This window comes from Benincasa hispida, chromosome 9 (assembly GCF_027475165.1).
Source record: "Benincasa hispida cultivar pf3 chromosome 9, pf3_genome.v1.1, whole genome shotgun sequence".
Lineage (NCBI taxonomy): Eukaryota > Viridiplantae > Streptophyta > Magnoliopsida > Cucurbitales > Cucurbitaceae > Benincasa > Benincasa hispida.
In genome coordinates, this window is record NC_143486.1 from 30,806,695 (window position 1) to 30,820,694 (window position 14,000).

Genomic DNA, 14,000 nt, shown 5'->3' on the forward strand with positions numbered 1-14,000 from the left:
TTAAATTATTTATATCAGAGTGGTAATTAAATTTTTTATGAAGTATATACTAAAATAGAGTAATAGGGTTTATTATTAATTTCATATCTTTGATGTAGGGAGATTGTTGTAAATTCCTTCCCTTGTTAGAAAAATAGGTTTTAGGTGCTAGTTCAACCATTATAGTGGTTGGTTAGGAAGTAAGGTATTTACTATACAAAATTAGGCCAAAGGGAAGATTTGTCTAATAAACATGTCACATTTACAAATTTACTCTATAGTCTATAAACTTAGGTTATAAATTTGTTTAGCTCTTAAATTGTTGAAAGTTTCAATTATGCAAGGAAATGATCATAAGGGAAGGAGAAGATTCAAAACATTTGCCCTTTTATTCACTTCTACCATTCAAATCTATTTGGTCGTGAACTTTTAAAACGTTTAATAAATTTTTGAACTTTTATTACGTATCAAATAGACCCATAAACTTTAAAAAGTGTTTAATAATCTCAATTTTATAAATTTTTTTAATTCTTTTAAATTAATTAATAGACTAACATTGAGGACAAAAAATGAGCATTTGATGAAAAATCGGGATTAAAATTGTAAATCTTGAAATTTAGGGATTAAATTGAAACATAAGTCAAATTTTAAAGGTAAAATTATAACATTTTGAAACTTACGAACTAAATAAAAATAAAAATTTACATTTTGAAACCTAAAGACTCAAATTGAAAATGTATAACGTTTTAAAACTTAGGAACCAAATATCAGGCTTAAAACTATCAGACTAACTTGAAATGTTGTGTCTACTAAATTAAAACTATTTAAATGGATGTCAAAAGTACCTTTTCGAATGGTTATCTCCCTATTGTAGGGTCTACCAATGACACTTGTATAAATTCCAATCATTAATCGTAAGGACCAGATTCTAACTTTGTCCAGATCGTAGGGATTAAATTTTCAATTTAACCTAAAATTTTGATATATTTTTTCTTGTAAGGAAACTAAACCCAAAATCTAGAATCAAGCAAGGATTTTCACCATTTAATCTTATATTTAATAGATTAATTATTTATTAATTTAAAAAAAAAAACTCGAATACATCAAAGATCTATTACATATAAAATTGAAAATTACATTCTAAACATAAAATTAAATATTTAAAAACCAAATAATCAAATCCATAAAAATTAAAAGGACTAAATTTTTAATTAACTGTTTTTTAATTATTAATATTAAAATAAAGGATGAAAAAAAGCGAAAAAAGTCTCAGCATAGAGGGGTTTATATGATTTAACTATCTTGTTTCTTTCATTTTTCACGTTAAGGAAAAACTTGAAACGCAGTAGAGTGGCAGATTTTCATTTCTTGGGTTTTAGGAACACAGTTTATGCATCAAATTTCTTCATAGCATTCATTCGATTTGAATTTTGCTTCTTGAAATGGCTTCTCTCTCAACCTGGTTCCGCTACATAGCCCACAAGCTTGAATACTCCGTCTCTCTCAGTTGGAAGGTCTTTCACTTTCTCTCTTTAACCCTATTCTTCAATTTCCTACATGGGTTTTTGTTCAATCGCTCTGTTTTTGCCTCATTTGTTGTTCCTTGTTGTGATCATTCGAACATTATCGTAATATCTTTAGATTAATCACATAATTTCTTGCACTGTTTTTGTCATTGGACTTTGGGATTTTCGTTTTATGAAGTTTTAGATATGCGTTCTTGGAATTTCATTTCGTATTTCTCGACTTTGTTGGTTTTGGTTTTCGATCAGTAATGCGTTTTCTGGTTTTGTTCATCGTTTGTAAGTTCTTGGCAATTTATGTGTATCCTTACTGAATTTTTTGAAGGTTATTGGTACGTTATTGCAGTCCCATATTCTTTACTGAAGAATCAGTAGGATGGTGTTTGATTTGTTTTTTCTTGAATGGCTACTTCTTTAATGTTAATTCTTGCTTTGTTAGTTTGATTTATGAATAACTCATGTCGATTGTCATTTACCATTTGCCTGTCAAGGAAGGGTAAATTAGTAAGTGCATTGTACAAGAAAAGATTTCGCGTAGAGTTAAATTCTTTCATATGATATGCAGAGAACGTTTAATTTTGTTAGTTTCAACTTATTCATGTCTGCGTCTAGCCATGTTGGTTTTCATTCATAGGCTGAGTGGGGAAATTTGCAGTATATATATATATAAATATATAAATTTACTGCCCTTTGATGAGGCAGGTTTGTGAGGAAATTTTAATTGTGTTTTGGGGTAGATTTTGAACTTTTCTCAAGGGACATCATCCCTACATTGCTGCTAGTTCTTTCTTTCAAAGAAAATATGATTTATTTCTTTCTTTCAAATAAAATTACTCCTTAAGAAATTATACGAGTCTTTCAAATTGAAAGAGTAATTCTTCCCAGTTTTCTGCACATACTTAGTTTCTTCACTTCTTGGCCTTCTGTTGTAGTACTCAGTTATTTATGTTTTTTCAATTACTCTCCATTTCTATTATTATTATTATTTTAATGTAAGTTGAAGACAGGGAGGTTTTTTGTTATCTTTTCTGGCTTTGAGTGTGCGAGAAAAAAAGTAGAGATGACAAAGTAGAGATGTCTTGACCATTTAAACCTTTCAACTATTTTATATAAACAATGACAAGAAGAATCTCTACTCTGATGCAGAACTATAAAGGAGGTCAAATTACTGACAAAGAAGTAGGTGATGCCGTTTGGAAGAATTTACTTCAGGGAAAGCTCACATACCTGCACTGGGTTAAGGGAGTGGAGATGGCCCCAACTGTAGGTGAGGCGGGGGGGACACTTCTCGTACGCAAATTACCTACTGCAGATCCAACGTAAACATCGTCTTACTCTTCCTCTTAGGATGAAAAATCTATTTGTTTTTTTGCAACACCAGTTTCCTATTTCTGTAACAGCTTTAAAATTCTTACTAGTTTGGTCCTTCTGATTTAGTTCTAATTTATCACCTCAACTAAATTTGATCATCTGAATAAAGTGAAGCCAGTCCTCTACTCTACTTTTTTGTACTTCAGTGATTATTGTTATTATTTGGCAAGAAACAAACTTCATTAAGAAACAAGAATATAATTCAAAGACAGATTGGGTCCAATTGTTCTACAAGATGGAAAGAGAAATTATTTAATTTCTATACATGCAGGGAAGAATAAAGTAAATCTATGTTCCATGTTTGATCGATGGTCTTCTCTTCTTGATAGAAATTATTCCATGTTTGATCGATGGTCCAGAAATAGTTTCTAATTTATTCTTTGTACATCTAATGGCATAAAAGTGGCAGTTCATATATTCAATATCTTCTTCCTCTTGAAAGATCACGTTTCTACAGTCTAACCAAATAGTTGAGAGCAAAACATATACGTATTTGACCATTTCACCTTACAACTTTTAAATCTCCAAGGAGTATAGCCTTTAACCATCAATTCTTGAGTGCACCTGAGGATGATGGTAGGAATACTTTTGTAGTTGTTAAAAATAGTTTTAGGGTATTAAGGGCATATTAGTCACTAGTAAGGAATTGGTTACATATTTGGGCTGGCTTTGTTAATCTCATCACCCAAATTATCCATTATATCTATATTCTATATGATCTAGAAGCTTTCTTATCACCAAAACTATCCACTGCTTATTTGATTTCCTCTTTAGCTAAAGGTCTCCCAAGGCAACCTCCATCCTTGGTGGAAATAGGATTCAAGACAAATTAGAAAGAACCACTCTGTAGCTTCTCCCATTTTCTCCATTAGAGACCATGGAATTCCCTCAAGTAGAGAGAAATTTAGAGTTCAAGTTCTCCATTTTCCTAGCCGACATTATTTGGTGGAAAAAGGAGATTCTTGTCACCATATTTAGATTTCATCTAAGCTTACCTTTTCTGAGTCCGCATCATATTTTCTTTGTGAAGTTCTTGTAGATTGATTTTAAATGAAGTTCAAAAGGTTCTCATCATAAGTGGACAAGTTTCTCAAAATCACAACTTCATTAAGGTTGCAAGCAGAATTTTTCAGTTTGGATGTGCCAAAATGCTACGGGCATAACAAGTTAGTTTTTAGCCAGATCCCATGTCTGGATCATCAATCTAACAATCGGTAGTGAAATGCCTCTTTTTTAGAGGACGAGGCATAAAACTCAAGAAAGAGGGAAGACAAAGGTGTTTCCCCTGCCCAAGCATCTTCCCCGAAGAGAACTGGCTGAACACTTTCCTCTTTAAACTTCACAAACCTCTTATAACCAAGAACTTTCCTATTGGTGTACATGTTATGAGGCGCTGTCAAACAGTAGAATAATGAATGAGAACTGTTTATGGTTTATAATGCATATGTTTCTTATAGCCTGTAATTTAGAGATATTTGTTTAATGCTAGATATTTTAGCTTATAATTGTTACCAACTCTCTTACTTTAACAGCTGATATATGTTTTTCTTTTCACAGGAGTGTTTTTGTTGGAGATGTCGTGGTAGTGAAGGAGCCAGAGAAACCAGAAAACTATCTCGTGAGAAGATTGGCTGCAGTTGAAGGGCATGAAATGCTGTCTACAGATGAAAATGATGAGCCTTTCGTACTTGAGAAGGAACAGTGCTGGTTGTTGGCAGATAATGAGAAATTGAAGCCGAAGGTATGACAATGACAATCACCATAATTCTGCTGTAGATAGTTGAAGTCATCATCTTATACTGTACATAGTTTTTTCCTCAGCAATTGGTATTGGTTTCTCTATGATGGTTGTACCTTTTTGCTCTAGATTATACCTTTTTGGTTTAGTTTTATTTTTTATTATCATTATTTTTAATTTATGGAATTTTAGGAGCAGCTAACGCCACAACATCATCCTATAAATACTTATAAACCTTTCCTCCTTTTGTTAATTTTCAATCACATTTTCGGTCTTTTGTGATTTTAGTCCCTTTTTGCCCTTTCACGCTATTTGCCAAAAAATATTTGAGCGCTCTTTTTTGTGTTCTTTGATATTTCTTAAACTGCCAGACATTCCATTTCAGTTTATGAACTTTATGCACTCTAGTCAGTGTTCTATGGAAAAAACTCTTCTTTCTTGAAAAAAGAAAAACGTACAAAAGATAGTTTGGAACTGCAGTTTCTAAGTAGGTAACTTTCTGGGGACAGTTTGTTTTTAGAAAATCTGAAGAGGTTTAGGAAGACAAATATATAGTATTGCTCGTCCTTTTGTTCGTTATTTTCCAAGCAAACGGCTTATTTGTTAAAGGAAAGTTCGTCAAAATTTGATTCAAATTGACAGGCATCTACGGTTTGCTTGTATTGTGTATGATCAAATTAAGTCTTGTAATCTTCATCACAAAACTAAACTTTGTTTTTTCCTCTTATTACCCTTGACAGGAAGCGTACGACAGTCGAACATTTGGTCCAGTTTCGATGTCAGACATTGTAGGCAGAGCCATATATTGCCTACGCACAGCAGTTGATCATGGCCCGGTGCAGAACAGGTTAGCCACTATTCACTGAGTAGTCTACTCTATATTACAAAAAAAAAAAGTTTTCTTGGGACTGACTGAGCCATGTTTGTTTTCACCAGTAATTTTAGCATGAAAAGGGATTCGCCAATACTGGAAATCGAACTGGATGTTGATGAGATGGCGAAAAATCACAAGGCCTGAAGGAGATCTGGTTTTGGACTGTGTATGTAGTCAATTTTTCCATTGCAGATGAACTCCAAATTTTTCAATGGATTTGGGGATATTGAGTTCCAATTTGTTTCTAATCAATAGTTGATAAAACATCCATAAGATTTTTACCTATATTCAGGTTTACTTGTGTCTTTCTGAAAAAAAGCAATAATATGATTACTGATCCACTTAACTTTTCATTAGCCTGCCTGGAGATTTAGTACTATAATAAGAAGGAAAAGCCGTAAAAATGCAATGTGATTAATGAAAATACCTATCTCATGCAATTGAAAATGAATAGGGAGTTCAAAAGAGTTCAGTTTTCAATTCCAATGACTACAATTAATTTTATCAGTCCAAAGCAATTTTCGAAGTATTAAACCATACAACCAAAATAATTCGAGTAAAATTGTATATGATTGAATCGGTTTTACTGGGTGCTTTAATTCAAAAGCACTCCCATAATACAATCAGCTAAGACAGTTGAGAAACAAAAAATTAACTCAGAGGCCAAACTAGCAAATGGAATTTCATCAACTTTTTTCAAAAAAGTTAAGCTAAGCTTATAGATACTATTTCAATCCATTAATTCTAACCTTGAAATTTGATGTTCACTTTCTAGTAATATTCTCAAAATCCAAATCAAAATTTAGAAACTAAAAAAACCTATTTCTTTATAGAATTGCAAACGAAATTAATTGTTAAACCAGACAGCATGTGTTGATAAATTCTCTCCCCGAGTACACAAGAATCGCTTAATTTTTTATGCATTTAAAAATGAAAAATTTATGCCCTATTCTGCACCTTCAATGTCGCCCCAACCGAAAATCATTGCCGTTCTACAATCTAGCTCAACTATCTACCGTGGAACATTGTCCTTTTTCATTCATTTAAAAACTAGAATCTGACCAGTCATTGTCGGATTCCAAGGAGCTTGAGACCGAGCTCTCAGGTAAAATTTCAGAAGACTCCAAATTGAGTGAAAAGATTAAATCATCTCCTCTTCCATTTAAAACTACTGCTTGGGTTGACGTACGCTCTTTTCCTTTGAGCTCATTCGAACACACTGGCTGTAGCTTCGATGCAGTTTTTTCTGCTGAAATTCTCGAATCCGTATTCGTAACAATACCATTGTCTTTAACTGCATCCACGGATTCTGTTACCCCTCCACTTCCTTTCATATTCTTCAAGGTTTTCGCTTGGAGAAGACGCGCCTTTATCTCTGCCTTAATTCTATTGATCGAGTTATTAACGGCATTCGAAGATCCTGCATCCTCAGATTGATGCCCTTCTGAAGATTGGGGTGTATCAGCAGGCTGAGATTGCAATGAACTATTCTTGTAAGAATGCACAGCCAGTCCAAGATTCTCTTTGGCCCATTTGTAGACTGCACTTAATTTTCCTTCCAAAGCCTCAAGAAGAAGATTTAAGTTGTCCATTTTGTACCGCACGACAAAGAATTTGTTGCTCCAAGCACAAGAACAGAGTTGCTTAGCGTGAATCAAACAAGAGTACCTATCAGCAGAACATGAACAACCAGCTGCAGACAAGTGTAAATCACATAGGCAAATGCTGCATTTGTACTTCCTGACGGCATCAGAACTTTCAGTTACTTCTCGCGTCTGTGAAGCGGTTGTCAGATACTCCCTCCTGAGACTTTCACTTCTGATGCGAGACTGTACAAAAGGAAGATCAGGGTTGAACAGTTTTTATAAGGAAAATTTCAGCCACTTATCTCTACCTTGGCCCCTAAGGCTGTTTTCTCTCTCTTTTCTTTAATCCAAGCTCGTTTGTTATAAAATAGAAATGCATACCCTAGAAGCATATTATATGTCTATCACCACAAAAGAACTACAAGAAAGCTTTCCAGTAGTTAAGAATCGTGGAAAAGTTGTAGTTATAAAAGAATTTCCTGCGAGTATAATTCCACCAAGAGGAAGTTCCAGAGAGCCTTCGGATACGAGTCTTTAGATTTTTTTTTGAAAGGTATGTATGACTTGAAAAGGAAACTTTTCCAAACAAATTGATACCCACGAAGAACTTTAAGCAAGTAAAATTTGGTGAGGTGGAGATAGCGAGCATACCTTGATTGTCTGGGCTAATATCCCATGCTTTCCACAGGCATTTTTCCATCGTAAATTATCTTTAGTTTCCTCCTTCCTACATAATGAGAGTTCCCATTGTGCCTTCACAGCTTCAATGGCTGCTCCAAGCAACAGCCTATCGAAGGATATCAACGTCTTCCTTCTCTCTACAGAGTACCGCTCCGTAGAAATATAACCGTGAGGCAACCAGTCAAGAGGAGCAAAATTTGCTTCCTCGGTAACACTAAACCCACAGTTAAACCCCGAATGACATGCTCCTGGAAAGACGAGAACAAACTCTCCTGGATTTTGAATGCAACGGTAAATTGGTATGCCTTCTCTCTTCAATGTGGCAATTGATGGTTGACTGACCTGTGTTATCAAGAAATTGAAACGTGAATCTTCGAGTAGGTGCATGCTCTACCCATTTTATCAAGTACTGGTATGAATAAATCATACTTTAAATTACACCGTCTTGTTATCTGGAATAGTAAATTAAAAAGGTTTGAAAATGAACTTGTATAATAATACTGTAGCACGAAATACCATGAAATATGCCAAATTATGAGAAAAAGTATTCACGAATGCGGTCTTATATAACAAAATGGTATAAATAGATAGAACTTAACAAAAATCCAATACAAAGTCTTCTTGAATGATGGACATGAAAATGGCATACCATTCCTCTATGAGACCTTTTCTGTTCCACAAAAAATTCTGGAAGGCTCTTCATGGCTACGTCAAATTTATCAATGTATCTTCCTGGAATGCCATACCATATTTTAGGAGCTCCCAAGTGCAAGTAACATAACAAAGGTAAGTGGTGTTCTTCAACTCGCTGTTTTTAAAATAGGGGAAAAAAGTGCAACAACATACATTATTCCTCGAGATGTACAACTATATCAATAAGTACAGACATTAATAAAAAAGTACTTCCAGTTGGCATGATTGCTCAATATGTCCCATAAGAAGTCATTTCTATTTTTCTTCACCCAACAGCAAACAAAACCAAGTACTAATTGAATAAAAGAGTATGAGCAACAATTAAAGGACTAGGAACTCTCTTCAAGGAAAAAAAAGGGTATGAAATCCCTGCTCTTCGAATAAAACTAAAACATCAAGAGTTATGTTAGTCCAACAAATAATTAAAGAAGGTAACCTTTACTTAAACAGAAATTTTGGTAATCTTACCCAACAAGCTGTAGAAAAACACATTCCCACGCACACTTGGGGCAACAAAATAGAACATGTCCTGAAGCTATCCAAAGAAAGAAGTGAACCAGGTAGTCTAGGTAAATTATTTAAGTTCCATCCAGAGTCCATATGATCAACATGACCAGTTTCAGTCCAAAGACTGGATGAAGATGGAAATCCGCTGCCCAGTGAAAGGGTACCCAAACTATCACCGCATAGCACCTAAAAACAATCATACAGAAGGATCAGCAAAAGCTTATCTGACTGAAGAAATTCGGAATCAAAATCTGTAATCTCTATTACCTCAATTTGTTCGGTTGGATTCTCAAGAATGCGTCTATATTCACCCTCTACTTGATCCACCAAAGGTTCCCACTGCTCTTGAAGCATGGATGACTTTGTTTCTGTATTTGTGACCTTATTTCCACTGCTGAAATACTGGGATTTAAAGTCATCTGCATAACTTTTAAAAGCTTTTAGAGTAAACTCTCGACCAAGTTCTGAGTTTGGGCCTTTCTTATCACTACCACAACTTTCATCGGGATCCATCAAACATCTATTACCATACTCATACTCTAACCTTCTCCTCTTATTCTTCACGTCTCCACTATGGTTAGAAAATTGATCACGTGCACAAGTCTTTTGAAACCCATCAATCCGCTGATAGTGGGCTAAGAAAGGAGAATTTTCCCAAATTTCCTTTTCCTTCAAAAGACATGGAGGCAACCATGATGGAGGAGGAACTATGCGGCAGATTCCACATGACTCTGCTCTTGAACGTATTCTTTCTATATAATGAAGTGTATCTGCAAATTCCTGCAGGAACAACTTTCAGTATGTAAAGACTCCTTTTGGCACATAGTAAGCACATGAACTAAGAATAAACAGTGAAATAGGTAAATTTCATTCATTACAGCTCAACACCTCCTCTGTTGGATAAAAAACAGCAGCCTCTTCAAGAATATCTGATCTTGCATCATCTGGACGCCACCTTGCAGTGACCTATTCCAGAATGTTAACACGGACTTTAGCATATAGTGGTTTGGTGCTGTAAAGTTCATAAAAATTTTCAAAACAGATTTCATTCAAGTTTCAACCAGTGGATTGAGGTCAACCTTCTGACAGTTACTGCATTCTGGACATCCATGAGCTACCCCTTTTGGAAGGTCAGATTGTGGAGGGATGTTCTGGATCAATTACACAAAATGGAAGAGTCTATACTGAGTTATTGATATATAGCAGCTACTTTTCATTATAATGTTCAAAATTAGTAATCACTGGTAGGTTTAAAATAATTACTATCCTACATGTTTTTTAAGATCATTGAAACGTTATATTTTTTAAAATTTTGGAGAAAAGGTACCAAACATCTAATATTAAGTGAAACGTTTTACTCTAAAAGGAGAATACAATGAAAAGAACAAAATAATTGAAAGCAAAGCAAACATATTCACCACATCATGCTCCATAGGTTCAAACTCCAAAGAATCCTCCTTGTTTTGGTCAAATAGTATCCATGGTCTCTGTCTACAAGCTGCCGCCATCATTTCACCATCACTTGTCCCGGACAAAGTCCCTTTTCCAGTTTTCTTTGTTTTAATTGAATCATCATTTGCATTTTGCTCCACCCTCCTCAGCCTGAAGGATCGTCGAGAAATAAAACCTGGGGAAGCCAATAAATTTTCAACTCCTTGGTTCAATGAATTTGTTGTACAATCTTCGTCCATAATTCCTGATTAAGGAGAGGGTGACTGAGGTGAGATTAGGACAACAGGAAAATTAACATGAAATCATGGTTAAAGTCCCTACCCGCTACAGTTTGTTTAATAGTGCAGATCTGTACCATTTTCACTTTTCTAAAAGCGTCATCTGCAATAGCCCAAAAGATAATAAATAAGTGGAGTGAGTTTTCTTTTCTTCCTCCAAATGAGAAACAATACTTTGCTAACTATACAAAAAAGAAAGGCTCCAATCTAAAAGGATGCGAAAACTTTTTGGTAATTGAAATCCAGAGATAAAAGTTAAAAGCAAGGTTCAGGGTACACCAACTAGACGTCATCCATTCAAATTAGTTCCACCGACACGATAATATTAATTACCTACGTTCCTTTTAGAACCTGAGCACATGAATGATGGCCTTGATGGAAAAAAAAAGACCCATTGGATGATTTGGAATTACAAGGCACTAATTTATATCTAATGACTATGCTAGTAAAAATTAGATTTCACTCCCTACCTTCCTTCTAGTAGCAGACTCCGTTAAAAACACTAACCGACTTAAAAGAGACACTTAAAACAAACAACAGATCGGAGAAAACCAAGACCTAACCAGATAAACTCGTAAAGTAAACCTCAGAGGGCCTTATGAGTTCAAAGCTTGAGGACCTACCCAAATAAATTCGACTCGTTATATGGGTATCCAACAGAGATTTGTGGTTTGCTGGTTTTCATAGTTGATGTGAAGTTTTCATTCTTTTGTAACCCCATTACGATAATGAATTAAAAAAACTGTTGATTTAAACCTGTTTAACAAAATCACACAGAAACAAGATGCAAGGAGAAGAAAGCATGCACAGTGAACACAATTACACAGAATTCAGGGAATCAAAAGGAAATGCACCCAAAACAGAACATAATACAAGAAAATCAGATAACGAAACAAAATGTAGGGATTTAAAACTAGAACAGTTTTAACATTGTCATCAATAGAAACAGATAGAAGAGAACTATAAATCACGCGCGAACTTCTTGCGGTTTTACCTGTGAAACTTCAAATGGATAGAGATTTTGGATGGAGATGAGGTGGTTTGCAGATGACGTAGAGCTTGAAAACGCTGAAGAACTCAAAGCCGGAGCTAGGGTTTCTGGGGATCTGTCAGAGGAACTGAGAAAGCAAACAGTGGAACAAAACAGTCGATTGTTCCAGAAATGTTGTCGTCGATTAACGAGAACGTAATTAAAAGTTTCTCTTTTTTTCTTTTTTAAGAACGATAGATTGAAGAAGATTTCAGATGGTTAACCCCAAATATTGTCAACAAAAATAAATTATTAATGCGCAACACTTTTTTTTTAAGGAAAAATCCGAAACAAAATAATAATAATAATAACTAAATTATAGAAAATACAATTTGACGTTTTGATATAGAATCTCAATAAAATCTTAATTTAGAGCTTAACCATAATTATTAATTTAAAAATTTGTTGATATTTTGATATAGAATTCTCAATAAAATCTTAATTTAGAGCTTAACTGTAATTATTAATTTAAAAATTTGTTGATATTTTGATATAGAATTCTCAATAAAATCTTAATTTAGAGCTTAAGCATAATTATTAATTTAAAATTTTGTTGACGTTTTGATATAGAATCCTCAATAAAATCTTAATTTAGAGCTTAAGCATAACTATTATTTAAATTTTTTTTTTGACGTTTTGATATAGAATCCTCAATAAAATCTTAATTTAGAGCTTAAACATAACTATTAATTTATTTTATTTTATTTTTTGACGTTTTGATATAGAATCCTCAATAAAATCTTAATTTAGAGCTTAAGCATAACTATTAATTTAATTTTTTTTTTTTTGACGTTTTGATATAGAATCCTCAATAAAATCTTAATTTAGAGCTTAAGCATAACTATTAATTTAAAAATTTATTGACATTTTGATATAAAATCCTCAATAAAATCTTAATTTAGAGCTTAAGTATAACTATTAATTTAAATTTTTTTTTGATGTTTTGATATAGAATCCTCAATAAAATTTTAATTTAGAGCTTCATAACTATTAATTTAATTTTTTTTTTTTACGTTTTGATATTGAATCCTCAATAAAATCTTAATTTAGAGCTTAAGCATGACTATTAATTTAAAAATTTGTTGATGTTTTGATATAAAATCCTCAATAAAATCTTAATTTAGAGCTTAAGCATAATTATTGATTTAAAAATATATTTTGATGATTATAAAACATCAATAAATGTTATCTTAAAAATATTTTTAAGAAATAGTTGTCAAACACATGAGTATAATTTTTATTAAAAGTGTTTAAATGAAAATAACTTTTTGAAAAACACTTTTTTTATATCGAATTAATTCAGAAAAAGCTCGTACCAGGACAAAAAGATAAGTATGAACTGAAGTCTGGAGTCAGAAGTTTATGTAATTTCTTTTTTTTTTCTTTTTTTTTTTTCCAAGTGAACTTGGTCATTTGTTAGCCCATATCATATATAATTTTTTTTGTCTCATATAATTGGGCGGATATTGAGACCTTTGTTACATATTTTTTGTGTCAACCATATAACATGACCATTAATAGGGGTCATTATAATACAATTATATTTTGGGTATTTCATTTACAATATAAATCCAAATTTACCCCAAACTCTCAACCATACACGTGTACTTAAAAAAATAATAAAACAAAAATAAAAATGTAGAATTATTAAATAAAAAAAATCCAAACAAAAACAATCACTATAAAACACATATGATTTATTTTAGAAAACTGCACTAGATACTCGTAACATATGAACTTAACTTAGCACGCCAAACACCCCGAACGCAAACGTATGAACTTCACAAACATATAAACTCCAGACATATGAATTCAACTCAACGTCTTATTTTGTTTATAAAATATCTCTACAACTTTCCAAAGTTTCAATAATATCAAAAATATGTTTAAAAAAATACACTTTACCATTATTATATAGGTAGAAATCCTTTGTACCTCGTTTAAAAATTAGGTCTAAATCTTCAAAAAAAAAATGCATTTAATATCATTAACCTTTTAAAATATGCTGAATAAAGATTTTACACCTAATATAAGGATGGAAATCATTTATCTATATTCACCTCCCTGGTCCATTTCCTATTTGTCCTCTTCTTCAAGATATGACCTAACACTCCCTTATTATCTCTAAACCTTAAGACTTAAATGTTTCAACAGTTGTTGTACGTTAGTAGTTAAGTATGAGTTACTATGCCATTTGAGTTTAATACATATAAAGAGAGGCACGTTGATAATTTAGATCATAATTTTAAAGACAACCAGTAAGAGAAAAAAATATATGTGCGTTATTA

General features: G+C 32.9%; 2 protein-coding genes across 5 annotated transcripts; one reads left to right on the forward strand and one right to left on the reverse strand.

Annotated features, from left to right (window-relative positions):
- Nucleotides 1–1,240: 1,240 nt before the first annotated feature.
- On the forward strand, nt 1,241–5,838 carry LOC120085420 (mitochondrial ATP-independent inner membrane protease subunit 2-like). Its single transcript, XM_039041381.2, has 5 exons — nt 1,241–1,493; nt 2,649–2,821; nt 4,431–4,614; nt 5,352–5,458; nt 5,548–5,838. Exons 1-5 carry the CDS (start codon nt 1,422–1,424, stop codon nt 5,627–5,629), a joined length of 618 nt encoding a protein of 205 aa, XP_038897309.1. The 5' UTR covers nt 1,241–1,421; the 3' UTR covers nt 5,630–5,838.
- A 448-nt stretch (nt 5,839–6,286) lies between these two features.
- Nucleotides 6,287–11,952, reverse strand: LOC120085977 (putative lysine-specific demethylase JMJ16). Of its 4 annotated transcripts, none has more exons than XM_039042339.2 (10): nt 11,677–11,952; nt 10,726–10,785; nt 10,371–10,648; nt 10,032–10,103; nt 9,841–9,918; nt 9,220–9,732; nt 8,914–9,138; nt 8,402–8,560; nt 7,723–8,094; nt 6,287–7,314 (listed from the first exon to the last, which is right to left on the reverse strand). In XM_039042339.2, the coding sequence occupies exons 2-10, from the start codon at nt 10,760–10,762 to the stop codon at nt 6,529–6,531; spliced, it is 2,520 nt and encodes an 839-aa protein (XP_038898267.1). In that variant the 5' UTR covers nt 10,763–10,785; nt 11,677–11,952; the 3' UTR covers nt 6,287–6,528. The 4 variants fall into 4 exon arrangements, with proteins under 4 accessions (XP_038898267.1, XP_038898269.1, XP_038898270.1 ...); XM_039042341.2 differs by having other exon boundaries at nt 10,371–10,579; nt 11,677–11,913; XM_039042342.2 differs by lacking the exon at nt 10,726–10,785 and having other exon boundaries at nt 10,371–10,579; nt 11,677–11,933.
- Nucleotides 11,953–14,000: the final 2,048 nt, after the last annotated feature.